Genomic DNA, 20,318 nt, shown 5'->3' on the forward strand with positions numbered 1-20,318 from the left:
GGACAGGCTGCAGGGCACAGGGACAGCCTGGGGACAGCCTGCAGGCTGCAGGGCACAGGGACAGCCTGGGGACAGGCTGCAGGGCACAGGGACGCCTAGGGACAGGCTGCAGGGCTGCAGGGCACAGGGACAGCCTGGCAGGACACTTGGCTGTCCCTGGCAGCACCCTGGAGTGTCAGAGACTTGTGTCCCCCTGGAGCGACACTGACCCAGAGTGTGACACTGACCTGGGATGGGTGACACTGACCTGGGGCAGGTGACACTGACTGGAGGGAGTGACATTGACCTAAGGGGGGTGACACTGACCCAGGGGTGTGAGACTGACCTGGGGCAGGTGACACTGACTGGAGGGAGTGACATTGACCCAGGATGGGTGACACTGACCGGGGGGTGTGACACTGGCCCAGGGGGGTGACACTGACCGGGGGGTGTGACACTGACCCATGCACATGGTCTGCTCCCCGGTGGCCTTGAAGCCGTTGTGGCAGATGCAGACGTAGCTGCCCTCGGTGTCCACGCAGTCCCCGTGGCTGCAGACGTTGGGGATCTCCTGGCACTCGTTGCGACCTGGAATGGAGCCCGGGGGGCAGGTGAGGGGCAGGAGGGGACAGGTGGGGACAGGTGGGGAGAGCAGAGCCCCGCCCACAGCTCTGGAGAGGTGACTTGAGAGGCAATGAGATTTATGTGCTGTCATCCCCGAAAAAAGGGGGTGTGATCAGGTGTGCACCAGGTGTGTTATAGGTGTGTGCTCAGGTGTGAGTGGCTCAGGTATACCAGGTGTGTTGTCCAGGTGTGATCAGGTGTGTCCCAGGTGTGTTGTCCAGGTGTGATCAGGTGTGTCCCAGGTGTATCCCAGCTGTGCCTAGGTGTGTTCCAGGTGTGTGTGCCCAGGTGTATTCTAGGTGTCCCAGGTGTGCCCAGGTGTGTGTGTCCAGGTGTGTGTGTCCCAGGTGTATCCCAGGTGTGTGTGCCCAGGTGTATCCTAGGTGTCCCAGGTGTATCCCAGGCGTATCCCAGGTGTGCCCAGGTGTGCCCAGGTGTGCCCAGGTGTGTCCCAGGTGTGTGTGCCCAGGTGTATCCTAGGTGTCCCAGGTGTATCCCAGGTGTGTGTGCCCAGGTGTGCCCCAGGTGTCCCAGGTGTATCCCAGGTGTGTGTGCCCAGGTGTATCCTAGGTGTCCCAGGTGTATCCCAGGTGTGTGTGCCCCAGGTGTGCCCCAGGTGTGCCCAGGTGTATCCCAGGTGTCCCAGGTGTTTCCCAGGTGTGTGTGCCCAGGTGTGTCCCTTACCCACGCAGGCGCCCCCCGGGGACAGGCGGTACCCGGTGGCGCACTCGCAGCGGAAGCTGCCCGGGATGTTGACACACTCGGCGTGCCGCTGGCACAGCGTCTCCCCGCTGCTGCACTCGTCGATGTCTGCGGGGACAGAGGGCACGGGGACATTGGCACGGCACTGGGAACACCCGGGGGATCCCGGGAATGGCCGAGGGGGGCAGGGATCGCTGCTCCGGCAGAACAGCTCGGGAGGGAGCACGGGGATCAGGGAGTGCAACTCCTGTGGGGCAGGACACCCCAAAAATCCCCCCTGTGCAGGACACCCCAAAAATCCTCCCTGTGGGGCAGGACACCCCAAAAATCCCCCCTGTGGAGCTGCCACAGCCTGGCAGCAGCATCCTGGGGCAGGAGGAGCTGGATTCCCCGCGAGGCTGAGCTGCCCCCGGGGCGGGAGGAGCCAGAATTCCCACAGGGAATACCCCCAGAATTCCCACAGGAATACCTTCGCAGATGAGCAGGATGTTGTTGTAGCTGAAGCCGATGGGGCACTCGCAGCGGAAGCTCCCGATCTGGTTGATGCAGACGCCGTTGGTGCAGATGGCTGGGATCTCACTGCACTCATCGATATCTGCAGCAGGGCAACATCAGCAGCCCACCCCGGCATCCCAGGAATGCTCCTCAACATCAGCATCCCATCCCTGCATCCCAGGAATGCTCCTCAACATCAGCATCCCAACCCTGCATCCTAGGAATCCCGGGAGTGCTCCTCAACATCAGCATTTTGGGAAGGCTCCACCCAGGACACGGCCCCTGCTGGCTCTGAGTGTGTCCCTGCAGTTACAGCTGAGCTCTGGGACCAGGCTGGAAATGGGGAGCCCAGAGGGGGTCACTGGAATATTGGGATGGCTCTGGGGTCCCAGCACGACCCAGCACCAACTCCCTCTGCTGCACTTCCCTCCCAGGAAGAGAAGGTGAACTCATCTCCCACCCCTTCAGCCCCTGGCACTGCCCAGCCTCTTCTCCTTGCCCCAACCTGCAATTCCCCAAGTGAGAAGCTCCCAGGGCCCCAACCTGCAATTCCCCAAGTGAGAAGCTCCCAGGGGATGGCAGGAGCAGCCCTGGCCCCGTGGGATGCAGCACTGACTCACCAATGGGCTTCCCTGTGTGGATGTCAATGATGAATCCAGGGGCTTGGTTCCCACACAGGATCTGGTACTCGGCTGGAAAGGGAACACCGAGGTCGTGGCTGTGCCCAGGGAGGGCCGAGAGTGCTGGGATTGGGCTCTGAGAGGCACCAGGGGCTGCCCACGGTGCCTGGAGCCATCCCCAGAGCACTCCCCTTCCTCCCCGTTTACTCTCTTGGTGCCCCTGCCCCAAATTTCACGGGAAAACGGGAAAATTGACAGGACAGGGACCCTGTGAGGGCACTCAGGGGTGGGACAGGGACCCTGTGGGGGCACTTACGGCTGGCAGGGGTGGGACAGGGCTCGCAGGGTTTGTTCCAGGCCTTGCCAATGTTGTAGGAGCAGCAGCACATCTTCTTGGTCATGTTGAAGGACAGCTCGTTCTCGCAGGTGTCGTTGTAGTTGCGGTAGCAAACGCTCTTCCTCATGTCTGCAAGGGCAGTGCCAGGCTCGGGACAGCCCTGGGAGTGGCACTGCCAGCCCTGGGAGTGACACTGCCAGCCCCAGGAAGGGGAGGAAAAACCTCCAAATGGAGCCCAAGCCATCACCCGGAGCACAGCACTGAGTGCCACATCCAGCTCTGAATCCCAGCCCCTGTTTCCAGCACTTCTGCTCCATCCCCCTGGCACAGCCCCCTCTGGGATGGCAGTGCCAGCCCCCTCCCCAGAGATCTGGCCCCTTCCCCGTGGATTTGAGCCCTCCCCAGGAACCCAGAGCACCCAGAGCCGTACCCATGCAGTTGTTCCCCCCGTTGACCTGCATGTACTCGGGGGGGCACACGCAGGTGTAGTTGCCCAGGGTGTTGTAGCAGGTGCCAGGGCCACAGATGCCAATGTGGGCAGAGCACTCATCAATATCTGTGGGAGGAAGGAGTCAGAGCACTGGGCACGGCTGGAGAAGGGCACAGGTGGGGTGGGGGTAGGCTTGGCACGAGGGATGGGTGGGTTTGGCACAAGGACCAGGCTGGGGACAGGTTGGTGACGAGGAAATCTGGAAAGGGAAGGGGAAGGGATGCTCCCAACCACTCCTGGGGCAGCTGGCATGCACACTCATCCCCTTGTCACACACACAGGGTGCCACCCCTGTCCCCAGCCCCTGGAGGAGATGCCAGCCTGTCCCCAGCCCCTAGAGGAGGTGCCAACCCTGTCCCCAGCCCCTGGAGGAGATACCTGCCTGTCCCCAGCCCCTGGAGGAGATGCCAGCCTGTCCCCAGCCCCTAGAGGAGGTGCCAACCCTGTCCCCAGCCCCTGGAGGAGATGCCAGCCTGTCCCCAGCCCTGAGAGGAGGTGCCACCCCTGTCCCCAGCCCCGGGAGCAGGTGCCACCCCTGTCCCCAGCCCTGGAGCAGGTGCCACCCCTGTCCCCAGCCCCTGGCCCCGGTACCCTCGCAGATCCGGGTGTCCTCGTTGAGGTAGTAGCCCAGGGGACACTCGCACTGGAAGCTGCCGAAGGTGTTGACGCAGTTCCCGCCCTGGCACAGCCCTGGCAGCTCCTGGCACTCGTCAATGTCTGAGGAGGGACAGCAGTGGGACATTGTCACTGCCTGTGCCACCCCCCAGCTGCAGAGAGCTCAGCCCACCAGGCCCAGCCCTGCTCTGGGTCGTGGCCACACTTTGTGTCCATCACCTGGGGGTGAGCGGGCACCCAGCCCCCGGTGCCATGGCACAGAGTGTGCCCACAGGGCTGGGGTCCCCCAGCACCCCATCCCTCAGGAAGTGCTGTGGGAGCAGGGATAACTCACCCTCCAGGATGACAGTGATGGGGTTGGGCCGGAACCCTTCTCCCCCAGGGCACAAGGTCTTGTACTCGGCTGTGGAGGAAGGCAGGCAGGGGGCTGAGGGGGCTGAGGGGGCTGAGGGGCTCCCCTGGAGCAGGAGGGTGGGGAGAGCCAGGAGAAGCCCAGCAGGAACAGCCCTGGGGCTGTGCCAGGGCTGGGATGGAGCAGCTCCCTCCCCATCGCCCGCTGAGCCATCCCACAGCCTGCCCTCCCTTCCAGGGGGGTTCCACATTCCCTCCCCAGCCCACTGCACTGGGAATGAAGGATCCCAACCTGGACACCCCCAGACACAACAGCCTGGCCTCCCCCACCCCACTCCACCTCTGCCCTGCCCCGCATGGAGCAGCAAATCCCAAACCCAGCACCTCCAGTCCGGGCTGAGGATCCATGGGGAGCCACCCTGCCCCTCTTCCCTCCTTCCCCCCGTGTCCATCCCAAGCTTTTCCCCACTCACTGGTGTTGGCTGGAGGACAGAGCTCGCAGGGGTTGCCCCAGGCCCGGCCCAGGGAGCAGCAGCAGGAGGCCCTGGTGACCCCCACGCCGATCTCAGCACTGCAGGAGATGCCCCCATCCCCTCGGTCCTGCGTGTCCAGGAAGCAATTCCCAACCCGGGTATCTGCACAGACACAGGGCTGCTGAGCAAAGAATCCTCTCCTGGAAAGCTTGGGGTGCAGGAGGGATGGGATCCTGGAATGGTTTGGGATCGAGGGGACCTTAAAGGTGACCCCGTTCCACACCCTGCCATGGAATGGGAAATCTTCCAGGGATAAGGAAGAGTTGGGGGTTACTGGGGCCCTGTGCTGGCAGCTGTGTGGGATCATGGAACTCCAAATGGTTTGGGATCCTGAAGGATCATCCTGGCCATGGGCAGGGACACCTTCCACCGTCCCAGGCTGCTCCAAACCCTATCCAACCCAGCCTTGGGCACTGCCAGGGAATAAAACAGCTCCAAAACTGCCCTGGAGCAACGTGGCAGCAACAAGAGGGGCACCCACAGTGACACCAGGTGGGACACACTCAGCAGGACATGGGCTCTGCTGGTGCTGCAGGGTTAAACCCCTGGGGGACAGCCAGGGAGGGACAGCCAGGGAGGGACAACCAGGGAGGGACAGACAGGGAGGGACAGCCAGGCAGGGACAGCCAGGGAGGGACAGCCAGGCAGGGACAGCCAGGGAGGGACAGCCAGAGAGGGACAGCCAGGCAGGGACAACCAGGGAGGGACAACCAGAGAGGGACAGCTACACAGGACCACCAAGGACCCCCAGGGTGGGGTGGGGGTCCCACTCACCCACACAGCCCACCCCCGTGGGGTTCAGCTCGAAGTCCTGGGGGCAGTTGCACAGGTAGCTGCCAGGGGTGTTGACACAGAGCCCGTTGATGCAGTTCACGGGGTCTGCACACTCGTTGATGTCTGAAAGGACGGACAGATGGACACTGAAGAGCAAGGTGAGCACTGCCAGCAAAGCCCAGCCCAGCCTGAGCTCTGTGCCCAGGTGCCCCCTCCAGAGCACCCCTTGCCCTGTGCCACCCCCAGCTCCCTGCCCAGGGGAGGGGCAGAGCCACCCCCAGCAGCCAAGGCACCACAGGGACCACGGGCTGGCTTCAGGCTGCCGTGGATGGGGCCAGCAGAGCCCAGAGCAGGGGCCAGGAGCCCTGACCTGTGCAGTTGCCCCCACTCCTGTCCAGCTCGTATCCATCGTCGCAGGCACAGCGGAACATCCCGGGCAGGTTCTGGCAGGTGCCAAACACACAGATGTTCTGGAAGGTGCATTCATCGATGTCTGCAAAACAGGGACAGCTGGGGACAGGCTGTGGCAGGGTGAGGGCCAGGACAGGCTGCTCCTGCTCCCACCTCCTGCCCAGCTGTGACCAGCCCACCCCAGGAGGGTCCTGGTGCCATCTGAGACAACCTCCTGGGGGAGCTGGGCCTCGCCAGCCTCTCCCACTCTCTCCCCTCACCCCTGGTTTTCCATTCTGCAGGAATCCAGGCTCAGCCCAACCTCTCTGAAGGCTGGGCACCAACCGCTGCCAGCGGCAGAGGTGGCACCTCAGGTGGCACCAGCAGGTTCTGGGGGCTGGCTCATGGATCAGGAGGTGCCAGCAGAGGCCAGAGAGGGCCAGGAGGGGGTGAGAGCCGGGCACTCACCCTGGCAGGCCTTGCTGTCCTCGGTGGGGTTGAAGCCCATCTCGCACTCGCAGCGGTACCCGCCGGGCGCGTTGAGGCACTGCCCGTTCTCACACAGGTTCACGTTGTCTGCACACTCGTCCACGTCTGCAGGGAGGGACACGGGGCTGGGGGCTGCCCTCAGCCAGCCCGGGGGAGCCCAGCAGTGTGCCCACCCACTGCAGCTCCTGTGGTGGCCCTGAGCCTCCCCAGACACCTGTGAGGAGGTGCTGGATCCCTGCTGGGGGTGGCTGTGGCACAGACCTGGCTGTGCTCTGGGGGACCCAGCCAAGGCTGGTGGCTCAGAGGGGCTGTCCTGGATGGGAAGATGATGTGTGTACTCTGTTCCCATCTGTCAGAGCTGGGGCAGTGATCTGCTGTTCACTGGGCAGTTTTCTTTATCTCTTTCACTACCAATCCTCCCTCCAGGAGATCTCTTCTGTTCATGGGCCATTAATTATTAATTATCTTCTGTTAATGGGCCACTGAGTGTCACTGTGTGGCTGATCAAATCACATCATCTCATGGGGAGATGCCCCGCCCAGGGGAGGAGCCAAGCATTCCTACCTGGATATAATCAGAGATTTTGGGATACCAGAGCAGCCTTTGCCCACTGCATTCCCAGAGGAGCAGCTTTCTGCTGCCCTGCTTCCCAGAGGGAGCCCAGGCCCATCTCCAGCAGCCCTGGAGCTGCAGAGGAAAACTCCCCCCTTGTGCAGGATCCCTGCTCCAGCAGAGCCACAGCTGGCACTGCAGGAGGGCTGAGCCCCCCTGGGATGGGACTGTGCCACCACCCTGAGCCCCCTTGGGATGGGACTGTGCCACCACCCTGAGCCCCCCTGGGTTGGGACTGTGCCACCACCCTGAGCCCCCCTGGGATGGGACTGTGCCACCACCCTGAGCCCCCTGGGTTGGGACTGTGCCACCACCCTGTGCCACCCTGGGATGGGACTGTGCCACCACCCTGACCCACAGGGGGCAGGGCCTGCTCTGACTCTGGCAGGGGTTTGTTTGTACTGCTGCATTTGTATTTTTAATTCTCCTAGTAAAGAACTCTTATTCCCTTTCCCCGAGAGCCCCTAATTTCAAAACGATAACAATCCAGAGGGAGGGGGTTTCCATTTCCCATTTCAGGCCTTTCCCTGCCTTCCTTGCAGACAGCCCCTGTCTCCTCAAGCCTGGGCAGGGCTGGGCTCTGTCCCCGTGCTGTGGCAGTGCCAGCCCCGGGCTCACCTGAGCAGGAGAAGCCGTCGCCGTTGAAGCCGTCGCGGCAGGCGCAGCGGTACGAGCCAGGGGTGTTCACACAGTTGGCGTTCAGGTTGCACTTGTGCTCCTCAGTCGCACACTCATCCAGGTCTGGGCATGGAAAACAGCCTGTCAGTGCCTGGCCTGGCCAGTTTGGGATGGCCTTGGGCTGCTGGATGAGCAGGAGTCACTTATGGAAGCACAGAGGGGTTTGGGTGGGAAGGACCTTAAGGATGATCCAGTTCCACCCCCAGGGACACCTTCCACCCAGCCTGGCCTCTTCTTGGCTTTGCCCTGAGCCTGAGCAGCTACAGGGGCACACAAATGGCCCAGGAGACTGTCTGGAGGCTTCAGGACATCCCTGAGAGCCTTTGTGGCCATCACCAGGACACTGCCAAGCCACTGACTTGTCACCAACTACCACATCCTGCATGTCTTTAAATCCCTGCAGGGATGGAGACTGGGCCAGGGCTGGACACTTCCATGAAGACATTTTCCCAATATCCAACCTAAACCCCCCTGGCCCAGCCTGAGGCTGCTCCCTCTGCTGTCCTGGTGTCCCCTGGGAGCACAGCCCGACCCCCCAGCTGCCCCCTCCTCTCAGGGAGTTGTGCAGAGCCACAGGGTCCCTTCTGAGCCTCCTTTTCTCCAGGCTGAAACCCTCCATCTCAGCCCAGCCTCCCCAGGTGCCTGCAGAGCACCTGGAGAGGGCTGAGCCTGCCCTGGGGAGCACTCACCGTTGCACTTGAGCCCGTCCCCGAGCCAGCCCGAGCGACACTTGCACTTGAAGCTGCCGGGGACGTTGATGCAGGAGGCGTGCATGTCACAGTTGTGGGCCCCAATCTCACACTCGTCGATGTCTGCAGAGGAAGGACACCAGGGCTGGCCCAGCTCAGCTCTCCCAGCACAGCAGGGCTGAGCCTGGGGAGATCCCACTCTGGGGTTTGGGCTCCAGCAGCTTCCAGGGCTTTGGGGGAGAGGCTGCCTAGGGTTGGACCCTGGAGCTGAGGAGCTCAGCCCTGCTGGGACGTGCAGGAGGAAGGGCAGGCTCCTGGCTTGGCCATCACCTGGGAACAGGTGGGTCCTGGCCCTCTGTGCCTGCCCAGCACATCCCACAGCATCCCCCACACAGCACCCCGGGCTGGGGCTCTCTCCAGGGCAGCTCTGGGAGGGGGTTCCTGGTTTTCCTCACTGGCAGCCCCAGCTCCAGGCCTGCAGAGCTCCCACCTGTGCAGCCCGTGGTTCCCTTCTTGACGAAGTAGCCCAGCTGGCAGTGGCAGATGAAGGAGCCCTTGGTGTTCTCACACTCGCCGTGCAGGCAGATGTTGGGGTTGAGGTCGCACTCGTTCACATCTGCAGGACAAAAGCACCCATGGGACACCCCGAGGACCCCGGTGTGGCTCTGGGGACAGGAGGCAGAGCTGGGACACCCCCAGGGCACAGCCAGGGCCTCACCAATGCAGGTTTTCATGTCCAGGGATGCCATGAAGCCGTCGAAGCAGAGGCAGCGGTACTCGCCCGGGATGTTGGTGCACTGCCCCCCGTCACAGATCTCGGGGTTGTCCTCACACTCATCAATATCTGCAGGGAGGAGACCCAGCCAAGGTGAACACAGGGAAAGCTGGAGCACGTGGGGGAAGGAGGAAATCCCAAATGGTGACCGGCTGGACGTGGCAGTGCAAAGCAAAATCATCCATCCAGGAAAACTCTTTCTCCGGAAGGGACTTAACAACGAGACTGCCTCATCCTGGAGCCAACTGTGGGGGACACAGAGGTCCCTGGGGCAGCACCTGCAAGGGCCAAGGTGGCCACTGACCTGCACAGGACCTCTTGTCTGGCATCAGGGCGTAGCCTTCGCTGCAGCTGCACTCGTAGCTGCCCTCGGAGTTGGAGCAGTGGGTGTCACAGCCCCCGTTGGTGATGGTGCACTCGTCGATGTCTGGGGACAACCACAGCACCCTGAGCTGGGAGGGACCCACAGGGATCCAACCCAACCCCTGGCCCTGCACAGACAAGGGCCCAGGCAGCAGTTTGGGTGGGAGAAGAGGACACAAACCTCCCCCAGCCTCAAGAGAACACCTCATTCCTCCTGCCCAGCCCCTGGCAGTGCCCTCGCAGCCAGTGACAGTCCCTGTGCCAGCAGCACAGGTTTGGCTGCCGCTCATCCAGGACATTCCCTGTTTGCTTTACCCTCTGAACACAGCACCCACGAGCCCAGGAGGGTTCTGGGCTCATGCCAAGGCTCTGGAAGGACCCTTTGGAGGAGCACTCACCCACACAGCCCTGCCTGTCCGGGGTGGCCTGGAAGCCCGAGTCACAGGAGCACTGGTAGGTGCCGATGACGTTGACGCAGCGCCCGTTGCGACAGAGGTTGTCACTGAGGGAGCACTCGTTGATGTCTGAGGGGACAAGAGCACTTGGAGCAGCCAGCCCTGCTCAGGCCATGCTCAGGCCATCATCTGGTGCCCAAATTGAATTTTTCCCCACTGGTCAAAGGGAGCAGCAAAATGAACACCAATGCAACAAAACGCTGGGAATGAGCTTGGTCTGGATGAGCTCTTGGTCTTGGAGTGAGCTCCTCTTGGATGAGCTGGACCCACTCATCATGGAAAAACAGAAGGCTTTGGGTGGGAGGGACCTTAAGGATCATCCACAGGCAGGGACACAGGCAGGGACACCTTCCCCCAGCCCAGGCTGCTCCGAGCCGTGGCCACCTCCAGGGATGGGACATATGTGACAGGAAGGAGACACCCCCAGCCCTGCAGGAGCCCTGCCCGTGGGCTTTCCCTGCTGTGCCCCTCACCAATGCAGGTGTTGCCCTCGGCCGTCAGCTCGTGCCCAGGGGGGCAGATGCACTCGAAGCTGCCGTCGGTGTTCATGCAGATCCCGCCCCGGCACAGCAGCGGGTCCCGCTCGCACTCGTTGATGTCTGCACAGGAAAATGGCATTGGTCCCTTCCAGAGGCTTCTCCACTGGGGGGGACATCCCAGAATGGGGAATATCACAGAGGTAACAGGGCAGGGAAAGCTGGGCTTGATCCCAGAGCAGGGAATATCACACAAATTATAGGGCAGGGAAAGCTGGGCTTGATCCCAGAATGGGGAATATCACACAGGTTATAGGGCAGAGAAAGCTGGGCTTGATCCCAGAATGGGGAATATCACACAGGTAACAGGGCAGGGAGTGCAGGGCTTGATCCCAGGGCAGGGAATATCACAGGGTTGACAGAGCAGGGAGTGCAGGGCTTGGCTCCAGTGGTCTCCTGGTTGGAATCTGAATGATGGGAAATCCCAGCTCGTGCCTCGACCTCAGCAGAACCCAAGAGCCCCTCAGTGACAGCAGAGAAAGGGACTGAGGTTGGATATATTTTTTAAAACCTCATTTTCCTCTCCTGTTTATTTTCCTGACTCCAGCACTGAAGTTAAGAATGGGTGATTTTCCCTGACTTGGCTAAAACACTGATGAGATTTTCAGGTAAAGAGGGCTGGGATACACCTGAAACTGGGGGTGACAGGTGATCAAACACCCCCAGATCAGTGGGAGCCTGCTCCTGGTGAATCCCAGGCTGCATTTTCACTGCTGGTGCTGTCCCCTGCCCCAGGCTGCAAAGAATTCCTCCCTCAGGAGGCTGAAGCCAAATTCTTTTGCCAAACACAGGTGGGAAGAAGTTAATCCTTGACCACAGGCAATGACAAAACGTCACCACCCCCTTTGGGGTGAGATGACTCAGCTCCCTGTCACCCAGAAAAAAAGGATAAAGTGGAATTGGACAAGTAAGAGTGAGCATTAAATTTCAAAAAAAGAACAATGAAATTTATATCCTTCCATAAAGATTAGAAACCCAACCACTGCAAGGAGGCAGCAGGTCACGGGTGAGGACTGTGACATCCCCAGGGTCCCAGAAATGGAGCAGAAGGAGGAGGATGATCAGTGGGAGCTGTGGAAACCCACGCCACAAATTGTAGGGAAAAGACAAAGCCCCTGCCAGGGGCAGTGATTTACTTTAAAGAGCACAGAGAATAAAACACGAAAAATAAATAAACGGTGTTGAATCATGGCTTGAAGTGGTTTGAAAGTCCAAGCCAAAGCAGAATATTAAGGGCAGGTCAGTGAGACAAGTGAGTCTGGCTGGACAGAGGACAGGAACGTGGAATGCCAGGAATTAGAGGACAGCAGGAGTCTGGCTGAGCTCTTGGAGACAAACTGAGGTGCTGAGGTCACCGATGGGAATTTTTTAAGCTCCAAACAAGAATTATTCAATTGAAAACAGATGAGGCTCTGAGAGAATACAAACAAGCCTTGGGCAGACGGGGGGAGCCGTAAGGAACTGTGTGAGGAGCAAGGGAGGTTAAAAGGGCAGGAGAAGGGAGCCCCCAAAACTGAGAGGGGGGCACAGGGTGTGCCAGAGCTCCTCATGGAAACAGGAACTGATCCGGGCAGTGCTGGGGAGCTGGGCAGCTCTGGCTGGGCCCTGCCCTGCCCCAGGAGGGTCAGGAGGTGCCCCTGGGGGCTCAGCCCCCCTCACCCATGCAGTTCTTCATCATCATGAAGCCGCTCTCGTAGCCCTCGAAGCACTCGCACTCGAAGCTGCCCGGGGTGTTCACGCACGAGCCGTGGCCACACAGGTCGGGGGAGATGCGGCACTCGTCGATGTCTGCGGGCAGGAAAAGGGGGTAAGGCCAGAGAAAATCCGGGGAGATGGAAAGGAAGTTAGGCTTGGTAGGCCCTGGGAAATGGCAGGCCTTGTGTCACGTGAAACTGCACCTGTGTGGTCAGTGTGTGGTAAAGGATGTAACTGTTAGATGTGACTAGATATAATTATTGATTGCATATAATTATTTATATATATATATATTATAATTATTGATTATATTGTATATAATTATTGATTAAAGAATCCCTTTGTCAGTGTATGACAAAGGATGTAACTGTTAGATGTGATTAGATATAATTATTGATTATATATAATTGTATCTATATTATAATTATTGATTATATTGTATATAATTATTGATTAAAGAATCCCTTTGTCAGTGTATGACAAAGGATGTAATTGTTAGATGTGACTAGATATAATTATTGATTGTATATAATTATATAGATTTTATAATTATTGATTATATTGTATATAATTATTGATTAAAGAATCCTTTGTCAGTGTATGACAATGATGTAATTGTTAGATGGGATTAGATATAATTATTGACTATATATATTACATATATATAATTTACTTATATATATGTGTATATATATATATATATATTATAATTATGATTATCTTGTATATAATTATTGATTAAAGAATCACGAGAAACCATGGTAGGGGTTTGAGGGGGACCACGAGAAATCCATGCTTGGGTGAAATCAATGGATACAATAGAGTTTAATAATTCATATGTAAGTTATATAACAATAGAATATATTCTGCCCTGGGGCAGGGCTGAGCCTTCACCCCACAGGCAGGAGGAGCCGTGTGGAATCATGGAATTCCAGGATGGTTCGGGTTGGAGTGACCCTCAGTCCCACCCAGTGCCACCCCTGCCACGGGCAGGGACAGCTCCCACTGTTCCAGGCTGCTCCAAACCCCGTCCAGCCTGGCCTTGACCCTCCTGCTCATGGTCCTGCCCTTGGCTCCTGCCCATGGCAGGGACTCCTCTGGGCATCCCCATCCCTCTGAGCCCCCCAAAAGCAGCAGCAGCAGCAGCCCGGGGAGGGGGGGGGGTCCCTCACCTGTGCAGTTCCTCTCCTCAGCATCCAGAGCGAAGCCGTTGCCGCAGATGCACCTGAAGCTGCCGATGGTGTTCCTGCAGGTGCCGTGGGTGCAGAGCCCCGAGAACACCTTGCACTCGTTCACATCTGGGGGGCATCGGAGACATCCAGCCAGGGGGGCTCCCCATCAGCCCCCTGAGAACCCCCTCAGCTCACGCACCAGCCCTGACTACCCTCCCTCACCTGTTGCAGTGTGATTTCAGGGTTTACCTCAGAACCTGGGTCCCTCTCCTGAAGATTCCCTCCCAGGTGTGTCAGTCACCCTTCCTTTCCCCTTTTCCTTTCCCCTTTTCCTTTCCCCTTTTCCTTTCCCCTTTTCCTTTCCCCTCCCCAACCCCTGCTGAGCACTGTCAATCCTGGCATTCCAGAAGGGCAGCGAGTGATTGGCAGATCCAAAGGATGCCCTCCATCCCCGGGGACACTGGGCCATCCAGGTGTCCTTTGTCCCTTGAGACCTCCCCTCCTGTACCTGGCTGGTGGCTCCCTGCCCCTTCCCTGCCCTCTCCCCGGGGTTAAAAGGAGCAGCACCCACGGGGTCAGGAGTTCTGGTGGAACTGCTGAGCCAGACTAAAGCTCTGGATCCAAACCCTCCATCAGAACCGACTCCTTTCCTTCCCCATCACCTTAAAGCTTCTCCACAGAGGGAAATCCAAGGAACAGCCCCTCCAAAGGAGGAAGCTCCAACCCACAGACACCAGAGCTCCTGCAGCACCCAGCTGGCCAAGAGTGTCTGGGGTGAAACACCACACACCCAGCCATGGCCAAAAGTGTCTGTGGGGTGAAACACCACACACCAAAAGTGTCTGTGGGGTGAAACACCACACACCAAAAGTGTCTGTGGGGTGAAACACCACACAGCCATGGCCCAAAGTGTCTGTGGGGTGAAACACCACAGATCCATGGCCAAAAGTGTCTGTGGGGTGAAACACCACACCCATGGCCAAAAGTGTCTGGGGTGAAACACCACCCAGCCATGGCCCAAAGTCTCTCTGGGGTGAATCACCACCGTGCCACTGTTCAGTCCAGCAGCAGGCCCAGCCAAGCCCAGTCCCCTCTGCAGCACCAGTGGCTCCGGCACCCACCTTTGTAGAAGGGCCGTCCCGAGAGCACGTCGCCGCGGTTGGCGAAGCCGGGCCCGCGGGGACACAGCGCCTTGAACTCGGCGGAGCCGGCGCGGGGACACTCCTCGCAGTCGGAGCCCCAGGCCGAGCCCACGGAGCAGCAGCACATGTCCATGCGGAACTTGCCGGGCAGCGGCTCCGTGCACTCGTCCTCGTCCCAGCGCATGTAGCACTGCTCCACCCGCACGTCTGCGGACACAGCACGCACAGGTTGGTGCCCTGCCCTGAGCTTTCACGTTTTCCTCAGCATTCCCGTAGGAAAGGTGTTTTGTGCTGCTCTTGTGAGCCAGCCAAGGCTTCCTGGAGGTAAGGAGAGCCCCGGGTCCCTCTCAAGGAAGACATCAAGGCTGTCGCTGTGGTATTTTATGAAAAATCTTTTTGATGGGATTTTTCTCTTGAGAGGCCTCAGAAACGAAATATAAACATTAATTATCTGCTGCTGTGGAATGCTACAGGTGCATCTTTGATTGGTCTCAAGTGGTTGTTTGTTATTAATAGCCAATCACAGTCCTGCTGTCTCAGACTCTCTGGTCAGTCACAAGATTTTATTCTCATTCTTTTCTCTTCTTTGCTAGCTTTCTGATGAAATCTTTTCTCTTTCTTTAGTGTAGTTTTGATATATCATTTTCTTTTAATATAACGCATATCGTAAAATAACAAATCAACCTCCTGAAACATGGAGTCAGGATTCCCATCTCTCCCCTCGTTCTGGGACCCCTGCGAACACCACCACACCAGGGCTGTCCCCATGGAAGAGAGAAAGTTAAAAGATTCGGACTCCAGCTGGCTCACAGAGTGACGTGGCCCCTCCTTCACCCATTGAGAACTTTCCTTCTTTCTTATGACCAATGGGCAGTGAATGTGTCTGCTAAGTAAATCAAACTATCTTGAAAAACTACAAAAGCAACGATAAAAGCTGAAACTCTGGTTCAGCCGGGAGGTTTTTTGGGTCTTTCAGGTGTGGCTGAATTCCCAAGAATTCCTGGTGGGCAGGGAGCGCGTGGGAGGGCAGGATGGGGGTAGAGGAGGTGTCCTTACCCACGCAGGTCCTGGCAGTGCCATCCAGGGTCAGCCCCTCGGGGCACTCGCAGCGGAAGGAGCCGGCCGAGTTCACGCAGCGCCCGTTGGGGCACACGCCCGGGAACACCTCGCACTCGTTCACATCTGTGGGGTGGCACGGGGAGGGGTGCTGAGGGATGGCACGGGGACACGGCCAGGGGGGCCTCAATGGGCTCCTGGAGGGGCTGGGAGGAGCCCAGAGCTGCGCTCCAAGCGGCAACTTAGCCATGAAAACCAGGCAGAAACACAGCCAGGGTCTGGGCACGGACACACAGACACGGACACACAGACACGGACACACAGACAGACAAAGGGCCAGAGAGTGGAGATCCCCCCCAGGACTCGGAGAGGCAGCAGAAGAGTGATCACATTCCCCAGAAAAGCAGTTTTCCCTTCCTGCAGCACCTTACCTTCGCAGGTGACCCCCTTCATGCGGGCGTAGCCCCGGGGACAGGCAGTGTCTGCAAGGGACAGCGAGGTCAGCAAGGAAACCCTTCCAGCTTTCCCACAAAACCACGGAACACCCAGGGCTGGGAGGGACCCACGGGATCACCCAGCCCAGCTGCTGACCCTCCACAGCACCCCAGCAACCCCACCGTGTCCCTGAGAGCGCTGGCAGTGCCCGAGCACCCTCTGGGGATTTCTCCCCGTCCATCCCCACTCCAGCATTTCCTCGGGAATGCCCGAGCCTGGCAGAGCCTCACCGATCTCGCAGCGCTCGCAGGGGCTGCCCCAGGCTGCCCCCAGGGTGGCACAGCACTCGGATTTCAGCGTGGCCCCGTTGATGTTGACCTCGCAGCGCCCGTCCTGGATGTTGAGCCAGCAGGTGCCCTTCATGCTGTCTGCAGGGACACACCGGGGGCTCAGGGGCTGCCCCGTGCCCCCAGCCCGGGCGTGGGAGCCCTGAGGGGTGGCTGGGAAGAGCTTTCCATCTCCACTGCTCCTGGGAGTCACTGATCCCTTAGGATGTGGCTGTTCCCACAAACCAGGCTGGTCCCCAGAGCTCTGAAACCTTTCCAATGCCACCCCTGCCATGGGGACACCTTCCCTGGTCCCACGGTGCTCCAGCCTGGCCTTGGACACTGCCAGGGACCCAGGGGCACCCACGGCTGCTCTGGGAATTCCATCCCAGGCCCCCAACACCCTCCCAGCCAGGAATTCCCTCCCAGCACCCCATCCATCCCTGCCCCGTGGAATTCCTGTCCCGGTGCCAGGCAGGGTGACGGCGCGGGGTGACGCTGGCAGTGCCAGCCGGGCTGGCAGGAGCTGGCCCTGCTCACCCACACAGATGGTGCCACTGGGGTCCAGTTTGCTGCCCGGGGAGCACTCGCAGGCGAAGGAGCCGGCGTTGTTCCGGCACAGCCCGTTCACACACGGGTTGGACGTGCACTCGTTGATGTCTGCGGGGACAAAGGGACAAGGGGACAAGGGGACAAAGGTCACTGGGGGCAGTGATGGGGACACGGCCGTGGGGGGACACAAACTGGAGGAGGTGAGAGCACAGAGAGTGAAGAAAGGGGGGGTTTAAATTGGTTTTTACATTGTATTAAATAGAAAAATAAAATTCGAAATGTGCTAGAATATATTATATATAAATATATAAAGTATGTCATATAGAAATTACATAAAAAAATGTAAAATAGAGAAACATAAAATATAAATAAAACAAAATATTATTTAATGTACTAATCTTTATAGTACATAATAAATATATATAAAATATATGGTATCTTATACATATTATGTGATAGATATTACATTATATATATATTTCATCTATTTATCATATGGTATATATAATATATGTTATATCATGTATGTATAATGATATAGTTAAATATAATATGTATTACATATAATATATAATCAATAATTTATATTATATTATATTATATGAGATATTATAGTATATTATATTATATTATATTATATTATATTATATTATATTATATTATATTATTTATATTATATTATATATATTATATTATATTATATTCTAGTTATATTATCTTATATTATATTATCATTATATTATATCTGCAGAATGAATAATAATTATATATAAATTCCATATAAATTTATAAATTATAGGAATAAACATGTAATTTAGAGAGCCCTAATAACAATATAAAAAAATTACGAGATTTTAAAAAATTATTTGGATTGAGGGTGGCTGGAGCACTTGTGTGCAAAGTGCCAGTTCTCAGAAATTTGAGGCCTCCGGGCACAGGAAACCATTCCTCCTCCTCCAAATCACAGCCCTTCCATCAAATTCCCCAAACCTTGCAATTTTGGTCAGGCCTCAAGCTCAAATTTTGTGGCCTTGGAGGAAATTGCTCTGGTTTCCAGGCTCAGATGGTTTGGGGGTCAGGTGTCCATTCTGCTTTGAAAAATCACTAAAAACCACGGGAAAAAACCCAAAGAATGAGGTAAAACCCCTCGAACCCCAAAGGTGCAGCTGCTGCAGCGCAGAGGGGAGGGAGGCAGGGATTTGCAGCTGCAGCGGGAGCTCAGGTGGTGCTGCAGCTGCTGGGGCTGCCCGGTACCTTCGCAGGTGTCGGTCTCGGTGCGGAACACGAAGCCCTTGGGGCAGGTGCAGGTGTAGCTGCCAGGGGTGTTCCTGCACAGCCCGTTGTCACACAGCAGCCTGTTGACACTGCACTCGTCCACATCTGGGGACACACGTGGCACCTGTGAGCTGCTGTGGGTGGGGTGATTTCCCCCACACAGTCACAGGAGGGACCCAGGGGATCTGATCCAGCCCCTGGCCCTGCACAGGCACCCCGACAATCCCAGCCTGGCACAAGGGCTCCTGGAGCTCTGGCAGGGCTGGGGCTGGGACCATTCCCTGGGGAATTCAGTGCCCACCACCCTCAGGGGGAAGAACCTTACCCTGCTCTCCATCCCAAACCCCTGAACCTTTCCTTGACCTCCATCTCAAATCCAAGAACCTTTCCTGATCTCCATCCCAAATCCCAGAACATTTCCCTGCTCTCCATCCCAAATCCCAGAACCTTTCCTGATCTCCATCCCAAATCCCAGAACCTTTTCCTGATCTCCATCCCAAATCCCAGAACCTTTCCTGATCTCCATCCCAAATCCCAGAACCTTTCCCTGCTCTCCATCCCAAACCCCAGAACCTTTCTCTGCTCTCCATCCCAAACCCCTGAACCTTCCCCTGCTCTCCATCCCAGAACTTTTCCTTGATCTTCATCCCAAATCCCTGAACCTTTCCCTGCTTTCCATCCCAGAACCTTTCCCTGCTCTCCATCCCAAAGCCCCTGAACCTTTCCCTGCTCTCCATCCCACCCCTCTGGCACAGCTCCAGCCATCCCCTGGGTCCTGTCCCTGCTCCCAGAGCAGAACTCAGAGCTGCCCCTGCTCTCCTGGAGGTGCTGAACACCAGCCCACGGGAGCAGGGAACGAATTCCCTGTTTTCCTTCCCCCACTGAACCACCCTTATCCCAACCCATGAGCTCTCCAGCTTCCACCCTTCCCATTCTCCCCCCAGCCCAGCTGCTGGGGGGAATGTGGATGGTGCTGGAGGGGACCAGGTGCAGCAGCAGCCCCTGGCACCCCCGTGCCCCCCCCCCGAGTGCCAGCCCTGACTCACCCACGCAGTTCTTGCCCGTGGGGTCGGACTCGTAGCCCAGGTTGCAGATGCAGCGGTAGCTGCCCCGCAGGTTCTCACACATCCCGTTGGGGCAGATGTCGGGGTTCAGGGCACACTCGTTGATGTCTGGCAGGCAAAAGAGGCACGTGAGGAGGAGCTCACAAAGACAGAAACATTCCACCCCCTGGCTCTTTGCTGCAGGAGTCGTGGAGTCCCGGAATGGTTTGGCTTGGGAAGGACCTTAAAGCCCATCTCGTTCCACTTCCACCACTCCAGGCTGCTCCAAGCCCTGCCCAGCCCAGCCTTGGACAGCCCAAGGATGGGGCAGCCACAGCTTCTCCCTGTCCTGAGCCAGCCTGGGGCTCTGAGCTCAGGAGGAGAGAGCTGGAGAAGGGGCTGGGACAAGCCCAGTTTTATGTCAAGGGCTCTCAGCTCCCTGTGTGACATCCCAGCGTCTTCTTCATCCCCGTTCTGAGCTCAGGCCCTTCAATTATCCCTGGGTTCAGCACCGAGTGACCCAGAAGGGTGGCAGCCAGGTGGGCACCGTCCCTTCCCTGCAGCAGCATCCCTTCCTCTGCTCTTCTGGAGCCAACCCCTGGTGCCAGGGCGGAGATTTCCCCCTGGCAAGCCCAGGCAGTCTGTGCTGGCACCGCAGGGTCCCTGCAGTGCCAGATGGCCACGGCTGCCCAGGCACTGCTGGCCTTTGTCCCCACGCTCTTGGAGCTCACTTCCATCCAGGGAAACCCAGTCTGGAGAGCTCTGAGTGCAGCCCTGGCTCCAGGCAGGGTGGAATGACCAGAGCATGGCCTTGCTAGAAAGAGTCTCATCCTTCCCCTGGGACTGCCTCTGGCCAGGACAAGGAGCCCTGGATGGGAGCCCAAGGAGCCACCGGGGCTTTGCCTCTGGCTCCTTCCCTCTGGAAGGCTTGGCAGGGCCGTGGCTGCCTGGCTGCTCTGAGCTCTCCCTGCTGATCCAAGCACTGCCCAGGGCTGGCACTGGGGCCTCTTGGAACTGAAAGCAGCCCCTTGGCAGCACAGTGTGTCACCTCCCTGTGCCTGGGACAGCCCAAGGAGGAGCTGGAGAGCAGAGGAGGCAAACAAGGAGGGTCCCAC

General features: G+C 57.9%; 1 protein-coding gene across 5 annotated transcripts in view; it reads right to left on the reverse strand.

Annotated features, from left to right (window-relative positions):
* Positions 1-19,328, reverse strand: part of FBN3 (fibrillin 3) — a 34,036-nt gene extending 14,708 nt beyond the window's left edge. For 4 of the 5 annotated variants that reach the window (XM_050985985.1, XM_050985981.1, XM_050985984.1 and 1 more), the window contains exons 1-28: positions 19,207-19,328; positions 18,140-18,265; positions 16,874-16,993; positions 16,298-16,435; positions 16,004-16,054; positions 15,573-15,698; positions 14,496-14,723; positions 13,375-13,500; positions 12,167-12,295; positions 10,445-10,570; positions 9,915-10,040; positions 9,458-9,580; positions 9,097-9,222; positions 8,869-8,994; positions 8,379-8,501; positions 7,630-7,752; positions 6,379-6,504; positions 5,891-6,013; positions 5,521-5,643; positions 4,687-4,848; positions 4,197-4,265; positions 3,839-3,964; positions 3,188-3,313; positions 2,737-2,886; positions 2,421-2,492; positions 1,775-1,900; positions 1,288-1,413; positions 442-567 (exon numbers count right to left, since the gene is read on the reverse strand). In XM_050985985.1, coding sequence (XP_050841942.1) covers positions 442-567; positions 1,288-1,413; positions 1,775-1,900; positions 2,421-2,492; positions 2,737-2,886; positions 3,188-3,313; positions 3,839-3,964; positions 4,197-4,265; positions 4,687-4,848; positions 5,521-5,643; positions 5,891-6,013; positions 6,379-6,504; positions 7,630-7,752; positions 8,379-8,501; positions 8,869-8,994; positions 9,097-9,222; positions 9,458-9,580; positions 9,915-10,040; positions 10,445-10,570; positions 12,167-12,295; positions 13,375-13,500; positions 14,496-14,723; positions 15,573-15,698; positions 16,004-16,054; positions 16,298-16,435; positions 16,874-16,993; positions 18,140-18,265; positions 19,207-19,288 — 3,454 coding nt within the window. In that variant the 5' untranslated portion in view covers positions 19,289-19,328. The remainder of the gene's footprint in view (positions 1-441; positions 568-1,287; positions 1,414-1,774; positions 1,901-2,420; positions 2,493-2,736; positions 2,887-3,187; positions 3,314-3,838; positions 3,965-4,196; positions 4,266-4,686; positions 4,849-5,520; positions 5,644-5,890; positions 6,014-6,378; positions 6,505-7,629; positions 7,753-8,378; positions 8,502-8,868; positions 8,995-9,096; positions 9,223-9,457; positions 9,581-9,914; positions 10,041-10,444; positions 10,571-12,166; positions 12,296-13,374; positions 13,501-14,495; positions 14,724-15,572; positions 15,699-16,003; positions 16,055-16,297; positions 16,436-16,873; positions 16,994-18,139; positions 18,266-19,206) is intronic. The other variant, XM_050985982.1, reaches the window with a different exon arrangement.
* Positions 19,329-20,318: the final 990 nt, after the last annotated feature.

This window comes from Serinus canaria, chromosome 28 (assembly GCF_022539315.1).
Source record: "Serinus canaria isolate serCan28SL12 chromosome 28, serCan2020, whole genome shotgun sequence".
NCBI lineage: Eukaryota > Metazoa > Chordata > Aves > Passeriformes > Fringillidae > Serinus > Serinus canaria.